The 9,458-nt window shown below is 39.5% G+C and overlaps 1 protein-coding gene and 1 pseudogene across 1 annotated transcript; both read left to right on the top strand.

Moving 5' to 3' along the window:
- The first annotated feature begins 1,324 nt into the window (after window positions 1-1,324).
- On the top strand, window positions 1,325-2,290 carry OR4K14 (olfactory receptor family 4 subfamily K member 14). The gene has a single exon (NM_001388523.1). It carries the CDS (start codon window positions 1,325-1,327, stop codon window positions 2,288-2,290), a length of 966 nt encoding a protein of 321 aa, NP_001375452.1.
- OR4F33P (olfactory receptor family 4 subfamily F member 33, pseudogene) lies at window positions 7,815-8,657 on the top strand (annotated as a pseudogene).

Here is a 9,458-nt window from a genome sequence, read left to right as displayed (position 1 = left end):
TAATCCCATTCTAAAGAGGGGTAGCACCTATAGCCAAAGAGTCTTGCAATGAAATCTTTTAATAAAATCCATTTAGAAAAGTTTAAAAGGAACAAAAGGATTTTGAGTCCATTATCCTGACAAAAACCTGCCTGAGACTGTTGCCATTCGAGTGGGCTCAAACAGATATAATAGACATTAATTCCTCTAGATTTTTAAATTCTATTACTATATGTTCCCATCATCAGAATATTTCAAATCCGAAATATGTTACTTTAGTTCCCTGTAAGAGAAGCCTTACCAAACTGTTGTTTCATGTTATAGTCTTCAATCTTATAAAGGGCTAACATACTAAGAGTTCATACAAAGGACAGTTCTGCATCTTTTGTGAAATTACTCTGAAGAATTCTGTTCAGTATCTTTATAAAAAATTTATACAATATGTTCCTCTTAGTGAGAAGACTGGGGTGTCACCTCATTTCCGTGATAAACTGATAACGAGACCTATCCATTCCATCCCAGTTCTTCTGGAAGTTCAGTACTATATTTTTAATAAAACGCTGAACTTATCAATCACTCATGTATATTGTAAAAACTACATCATCCACCCAAAAAATTATTGCATGGGTTCTATGTTCTGGTCCTTGTTGAGAGCTCTTGCAAAATATTTCTTTCATTGAAGCCACTCTAAAATCCTGTCATAAGTAGTCAGTTTATATACAGTAAACCTATAAATGATTGGATCATTGGCTCTTTAATCGCAAACCCAACTGATGGAGATGATAAGAGCAGTAGTAAAATGTGGGAAAGGGGAGCTGTGTGAACCTTATGTTAATAGGTTTAGTTTCCTTTATACTTATTGCTTTATTAACTGATTTAAGTGAGATTGGTAAACTGTCAGTGATACATAGACACGGTCTGAATAGTGAGCTTGTGAATGAACAAATGAATATGGAAGGAAGAGATAATTTCACGGCTACCAGGAGAAGTCTCAGAAACTGTCTGGATTGCCAAGATTTCAAAGAAAGCATTGTGGACATAACTGCATAACTCCATAAATCTGTTTAAAAAACATTGTGTCTTACACTTAAAATGGGTGAATTTTAGTGCATAGGTACATTTTATCTTAATAAAGTAGATTTAAAAAAGAACAAAAGGAAGATTCCAAGCAGCCTTAATATGAGAGAAAAGCAAATTCTCTGGCTGGGCTGGGCTTTAATCTTCTCTGTATTGCATTTTGAATTAACATCTTACAAATTAAAATTACATTCAGATAAAATTTAGGTCATCAATTTCATGTGCCTGATATTTGACAGACCCCTTCATATCCACCTCCTTTCTTCATATGGATTCAGAACACAGCCTGAAACTGGAGATAATGAAGTTGCAGAATTATTCCTTGGTGTCAGAATTTGTGTTGTATGGACTCTGCACGTCACGACATCTCCAGCATTTATTCTTCATATTTTTCTCTGGGATCTATGTGGCCAGTGTGCTGGGTAACCTCATCATTGTGGTCACCATAATTTCTGACTCACACTTGCACTCCTCTCCTATGTACTTCCTGCTAGGAAACCTATCTTTCTTAGACATATGGCTCGCCTCCTTTGCCACCCCCAAGATGCTCAGGGACTTTCTTAGTGACCGAAAGCTTATCTCCTTTGGAGGATGTATGGCTCAAATCTTCTTCTTGCACTTTATTGGTGGGGCTGAGATGGTACTTCTGGTTTCCATGGCCTATGACAGATATGTGGCTATATGTAAACCTCTGCATTATATGACTGTGATGAGACGGCAGACCTGCGTGGGGCTGGTGTTGGTCTCATGGGTCATTGGCTTTGTGCATTCCATCAGTCAAGTAGCCTTTACTGTGAATTTACCGTACTGTGGCCCCAATGAGGTGGACAGCTTCTTTTGTGACCTGCCTCTTGTAATCAAGCTTGCCTGCATGGACACCTACATCTTAGGTATCCTTATGATCTCAGATAGTGGATTACTCTCCATGAGCTGCTTTCTGCTCCTCTTGGTCTCTTACACTGTCATCCTCATCACTGTCCGACAGCGCACTGCTGGTGGCGTATCCAAAGCACTCTCCACTTGCTCTGCACACATCATGGTTGTCACACTCTTCTTTGGGCCCTGCATTTTCATTTATGTGTGGCCTTTCAGCCGGTTCTCTGTGGACAAGCTCCTGTCTGTGTTTTACACCATTTTTACTCCACTCTTGAACCCCCTTATCTACACACTGAGAAATAAAGAGATGAAAATAGCTATGAAGAAACTGTGTAACCACCATGTGACTTCTCGTTGAATCCCAACTTTCCATAGGGCTACATGTTCTTACTCATTTAGGGGATATAATTTCTTTAATATGATTTGTGCAAAGATTTCACTCTGATGTTTTACTGATATAATTTGTATTGTGTTATATTGCAGAGAAATAGTTGTAGATTACAACAAAAATCATGTATATACTTCTGTATAATTTTATGCTTTAAATAAAATTTTATGACATTATAATATCACTACCTGATATTGTATGGTTTATATTACATTATAATAATTATATTATTTTAATATAATTTTACTGGGTGATGGGCACTGAGGGGGGCACTTGACAGGATGAGCATTGGCTGTTATGCTATATGTTGGCAAATTGAACTCCAATAAAAAAAATTAAAAAATAAAGTGCATTGGTTTAGAAAATTAATAAATTTTTACCCACAGACTGTAAATAAACACTACATTTACACTGTCTTACTGAGTCAATTCTGTCCCTTGGGGAATCATCTATTCAGAAGTTTGCTTGAGTACCACAGATTCATATCTCATGCTGAATTTTTAGATGTCTTTGGATCTTAAGAAGATAATCATAAGCAAGAGGTAACTTTTGTATTAAACTAATGGTTAAAGAGTTCAGTTTTCTTGTACTTCGATTCTGAAATGTCACACAAAAGGAGAGAATCAGGTAATGAGCAAATTACTTGAGTAACTGGATGAAACTGCCAATAATTTTAGACAATGTTTCCTTTTTTAAAGACTTTATTTATTCATGAGAGACACACAGAGAGACAGAGACACAGGCAGAGGGAGAAGCAGGTTCCCCACGGGAAGCCTGACGTGTGACTTGATCCCAGGTCTCCAGAATCACATCCTGGGCTTAAGGCAATGCTAAACCACTGAGCAACCCAGGCTACCCCTAGACAATGTTTGCAATAAGAAGCATGCTCCAGAGCACTTCTGGCTTCTCTTATGGCTGTAATGTCACACATTTTCACAAACACTAAAAGAACACAGATTGAAAACAGCTGCTTTAGGATACATTTCTCAGGAGTCCTCTTGCTTGGCACTGTAATAATACTGTATTTTGATTTTATAAACTTTGGGCATAGTCAAATTCTATGATGAATTACACCCATCTATGCGAACATTTAAAGAGCTTAAGAGAGATATATGCTGTCTATGTGCACTGCAGCATTATGTATAATAGTCAAGATATAGAAGCAACCTAAGTGTCCAAATGTAGATGAATGGATGAAGAAGTGGTACCTATATTTATATCTTTTTATATATCTGTATATTACCTATATAATGGAATACTGGAATATTATTTGGCCATTAAAAAACAATGAAATGTTATCCTTTAAGACAAAATGCATGGACCTAGAGGGTATTATTGGAAGTTAAATAAGTAAGACAGAGAAAGACAAATACCATATGATTTTACTTAAATGTGGAGTCTAAAAAAGAAATGAACAAAAGAAACAGACTTACAGACACAGAGAACAAGTGGTGTTTATCATATGGGAAGAGGGTGGAGGATAGACAAAATAGGTGAAGGAAAATTAAGAGATACAAATGTTCGGTTATCAAATAAATGTCAGGGATATGATGTACAGCATAGGAAAATAGTCGATAATATGGTAATAACTTTGTATGTTGACAGTAACTAGACTTCCTGAGGGGATCAATTTTTAATGTATAAAAGTTCTGATCACTGTGACGTACACCCGAAGTTCATAGGGTATTATCTGTCAATTATACTTCAATTAAAACAAAGAGTGGATACCACAAGAGCTTTCAAGAAGATGACACTATATTCCTCTCTTAAACTGTTGAAGACAAAAAAGGCTTAAAATCTGAAAGATAAAGTAATATTTATAAAATGCTAGAATACAATGAAATAAAAAAGGAGGAAATATATTGTCTTAATAATTTAAATCCTATTAGAGATAGACATCATTTTATGGGACTCTCATGGTTTCCTCTTAATGCCATTATTTAAAAATTTTTCAGGGACATGTGCATTTCCCTCTGAAGAAATGGGACAAAAGTATTGAGTGTCCCGAGCCTTCCCTTAGCCCTCCGTTCAAATAAGTCCCAGGTGGGAAGGCACTTCTGTTGCCTCTGAAATTTTGAAATAACATCAAAAGAGAGAGCATCAGGTGTCAGTGTTGAGCTATGGACGGAGTGGGCCCAGAAGCTGTCCTGGAGCAGCTGCGTCCACACCTTGCCAGCTGTTTTCATGTGCAGCGCTCAGTGCTTTGGGGGGTCCTGGGGTCCTGCGCAGGCGCGACAGGGAGCAGGGCCAGGTGCCCGGGCTGCCAGTGTTCCTTCAGAGTTCTATGCTTGCAGGTCGCCGGCATCCTCTGGCTGTGGAGGCTGGGGTGTCCAGAGGGCCTCGGGGTGGGATTCACTGTTGCTCAAACTGCCGGGGGGGGGGTGCTGGCTGTGTGGAGCCTCAGGTGGGCGTGGGACCCCTCGAAGGGCAGTGAGGCCTGGGGGCAGGATCTGCTGCTGCTTAACACACAGGGGTGGGGGTGGGGGCTGGCTGAGTGCATGGGACCTCAGGTGTGCATGGACCCCTCAAAGGGCACCGAGGACTTCCCATAGGCTCAGGGGTGCTGGCCGGCGGGGACTCCTCCAGGGGACCACCTGCTTCCCATTGAGGACTCCGAAGATGTCACGAGCCACTTGATGGGGACCCTGGATCTCCAACAGGTAGGTGGCGCCAGGTCACGGAGAAGATCCGGATGGCGTCCTAGTTTGGGACCTCCTTGGGAGAGGTTGTGCCTCTCCTTCTGTGCTTTGCCTACAGGACATGTCCTTGAAGGGTCCCACTTAATGGGCCGACTGAAGGAGTGTCCTCTGGACAGGCTTCTGGTGGCGTCTTCTCTCCTCCAGCTGCGTAGTGGGGCATGTGTTGTGGTGATATTTCCCAGTACTTACAGATTGAGAATAGGTCGGTGGTGCACTTGACCTTCGTCCCAACCTTGGACAGCCACCTGTCAGGGATGTGGCGGTGATTTCGTAGTTGTGTGGCTCAGACAGCAGCTGTGGTCAGCCTGGTCCCAAAAATGATGGGGAAAATAAGTTATAAGTTGTCGTTGTTGCCTCAGTGAGGGGATGATTATACTCTTACAGGTAGTCCTAATTAAAATGCCAAATTCGAGGGCTTCCAGAGCGTTCATTGAACAAGACTCAGAGAAGGGCCTAGTCTTTCAGTGTCTTCTATTTCAATGAGGCGGCATTCTTTTGGGAGGAAACCACATCATAGCTACTTCAGATTCTGCAGTGGTTCCACAGGGCCTGTAATGTGGAAAAAATAGATTTACTTTTAAATTATCTCTTTTCCATCTGTTTTGGATTAATTTCCTTAGTTTTATTGGTGTAATTGACTTTGTAGACCTTAAGACATAGCCATTTTATATCAAGATATGTCTAGTACTATTTATACATTTATTATTCAAGTAATAAATGTCAAACACCTGCTATAGTTCAGATTACATCAGCAGAACTAGGAGCAAACATAGAGTATTTAAGAACACATTCTTGAGTGTGTGTTGAGTGGAATAAAAGCAAGGGAATGGTCACAAAATATGCTGTCATGTGAGATCTATGATAGCAATAAACATGATATCTGAGTGCAGGAGAGGGAAACAATCCAGTCTTGTTGGTTAGGAAAAAGTTCCTTTCTTACATCAGTTTTTCTTTGATTTCTGAGGATTCTGTATTTTGTCCTATTATTACACACACACACGCACAGCATGTTCAGCACAGAACCAGTCCTGTAGTAAATGCTGAAGTAGATGCTAGATCCCACAGGCATTTCCGACTGTTTAGAAGCATCCATGACTCTTATCTGCAGTCTCTTCTCACCACTCCATCTTGCTTTGGTCAGATTCATGAAAATGGATGTGGACCCTTGCACTATTTCACCTTAGGTGCAGAAATCTCTAGCTGTCTAGATTGAAGGAGTATGCCTGCCTGATTTGTTAGTGAAACTTGAGTTACCAAAGTCACCAATTTTCCCCAAATTGTGGGTTTTTGTAGGCAATTTGTGAGTCAGTGTACAGGCAGTGCAGCTATAGATTTTAAGTGGAGGAACTTCTTTGAATTTTGAGGAAGCCTTTTATGAAACTCATTTTCCTGTTTTGAAATAAGGTAAAATCCAAAATACTTTGTTTTCCTAAGTGTAATTTGAAGACCACCCACGTTAAAATCACCTGCAAGGCTTTATAAATGCAAATAATCAGGGTCCATCATTGCCCTGCTGAATTAGTATTCTAGGACCAAATCCCAGAAATGTGCTTTTTACACCAAGATGCTTCAGATAATTCTAATTCACAATCATGACTGAAAAACCACCAGATAATTGTTGGCATCATCCATCTGCAGGGGTAGCTGCTTTAAGGGTCGGTTAGAAGGATTTGCTTATGTGAGAAATCTCTATTAATGGACCAGGATATAGTCTCAGAAAAATGTGACTAGGACATATTGATTCAAAATTTGTGATCTCATAAAATGTGTTGTTTATGGACAGATGAGTCTATCACTGAGAAGGTGCTGTGAAGTTGAGGCATCCTAAACATTTCTTCTCTCCCTGCAGTCATGAAGGGATCAGCTCTTTCCTCTTTCGATTCTCTGTGAGATATAGTTAACTGCCTTAAAAACTTTGAAAAACAAAATGGCAAGCTTGGTTTTGCCACTTAGCAATTCAAACCATGCTGAAATCCAGAAAGCCCAGATTTCAGAGGGGGCAATATTTAGAGAGCTATATCTCCCATAGTCACTGTATAATCACTATCTGGTCTCAGGAGTGTTTTTCTTTCATGTCAATGTTTAGACAGCTTTTAAATCAAATGATTTTGTATAAAGAATTCTTCAATGTAAGTAATTTCTAAATGTTAAATTCTCAAAGGGGAGCCTCCAAATGTAAAGATTTCCATTGGAAGTAAAATTCCATTCCTATACATGGGGAAATATTTTTTTCATTTCTCTCTCTTTCTCCTTGATCTCAGATGCAGTTTGAAGATGAAAAGATTAGGGAGACTTTCACAGAAATAAATATATGTCCAATCATTGTATCTCCTCATATTGCCTCCTTCATCCATTAGGAGGACCCAGATGATCTTGACGAAGGAAGTGACTCTTGCAGTTTTATGGTTCTGCCTAAGAAACACATTCACCACAGTTCATTTCTTTAAATTAATTACCAGAGTTCTATTTGTATTTAGAGCTATTTAATGTCTAGTTCCACCCTCAGCCTGTAAACCTCCTGAAGTCAGGATCACTATTTTACCTCAGAACTTGACATAGCTCTAGGCAAATGGTAGATACTCATTAGGAATATTAGTTGTGCTCATTAAGTATATTAGCTGAATGGATAAGTCAATGTATTATATTTTTAAAAAACATCTTATGGCTGTTACTGGATATTTCTTAATGCCAGAGTTAAGGAAAGCTCAAATCTGTGTTTTTAAATGATAATTTTTGTTAAATGCTTGATTTATTATTATGGTTTTGGTATTTTAGGTTTTCACCAGGCAAAGCCAATGTATGAATCAAATTATTCTGATGTGTTTTGGTTTATATCCTTGGCACTTTCTACCTATAGACCAGCACTGAATTTTCTCCTTGCCTTTTCTCCAGTGTTTTATGTAACAGTTATCCTGGGAAACCTCCTTGTTGTGTTTAGAGTGATGTTTACCCTTACTTACATTCCACTATGTACTTCCTTTTAGCAAATCTCTCATTCATTGACTTGTGTCTTTCCACCTTAATGATTCCTAAGAAGATTCATGACCTGCACTCAGGGCACAAAACCATATCCTTCCAGGGATGTGTCATCCATTTATTTGTATTTCATGTCCTGGGTGGATCTGAGATGGTGCTGCTCATTGCCATGGTCTTGGATCGCCTATGTGGCCATATGTAAGCCTCTCCACTATCTGACTATCATGAGTCCGCAGATGTGAATTTTGCTTCTGTCTGGTGCTTGGGCTGTTGGCCTCATTCATTCAGTGGCCCAGTTAGCTTTCGTTGTCCACTTGACTTTTTGTGGTCCTAATGTGATAGACAGCTTTTGCTTTGAACTTCCTTGGTTCATCAAATGTGCCTGCGCAGACCCTTACAGGATGGAATTCATGGTGACTGCCAACAGCAGGTTCATTTCCATGGGCGCCTTCTTCTCATTGCTTATCTCCTAAGTTTTCATCCTGGTCACTCTCTGGAAACGTTCCTCAGGTGGTTTGTCTAAGGCCTTTTCTACTCTGTCAGCGCACATTAAAGAAGCTGTGATCTATGTATACAATGAAATATTACTCAGCCATCAGAAATGGCGAATACCCACCATCTGTCTGGACGTAAATGGAACTGGAGGGTATTATGCTGAGTGAAGTAAGTCAATCAGAGAAGGACAAACATTGTATGGGTTCATTCATACGGGGAATATAAGAAATAGTAAAAGGGAATAAAGAAGAAAGGAGAGAAAATGAGTGGGAAGTATCAGTGAGGGTTACAGAACATGAGAGACTCCTAACTATGGGAAAGGAACGAGGGGTGGTGGAAAGTGAGGTGGGTGGGGGGACGGGATGGCTGGGTGATGAGCACTGAGGGGGGCACTTGACGGGATGAGCACTGGGTGTTATGCTGTATGGTGGCAAATCAAAATCCAATAATAAATACATACATACATACATACATACATACATAAATATTTGTTGAGTTAAGAGAATGGAATTTTAGGGATCGTTAGTGATTTCATTATGAACTGAAAAATACTGTCAACATAGGTTAGATTTTTTAAATTATTGAAGTATCATTAACATACAGTGTTATGTTAGTTTCAAGTTTAAAATATAATTCTACAATTCTGTGCATTAGGCAGTGCTCATTATGAGATAAGTGTACTCTTAATCCCCTTTGTCGATATCACCCATCCCCCACCCATCTTCCCTCTGGCAACCAACCTATTTGTTTTTTGCATTTAAGAGCCTTTTTATATTATATATATATTATATATTTTTATATATAAATTTATTTTTTATTGGTGTTCAATTTGCCAACATACAGAATAACACCCAGTGCTCATCCTGTCAAGTGCCCCCCTCAGTGACCGTCACCCATTCACCCTCACCCCCCACCCTCCTCTCCTTCCACCACCCCTAGTTCGTTTCCCAGAGTTAGGAGTCTTTGTG

Source organism: Canis lupus, chromosome 10 (genome assembly GCF_011100685.1).
Source record: "Canis lupus familiaris isolate Mischka breed German Shepherd chromosome 10, alternate assembly UU_Cfam_GSD_1.0, whole genome shotgun sequence".
Taxonomy (NCBI): Eukaryota; Metazoa; Chordata; class Mammalia; order Carnivora; family Canidae; genus Canis; species Canis lupus.
The sequence above is the reverse complement of the archived record's forward strand: the minus strand, read 5'-3'. Positions and strand labels throughout refer to the sequence as shown.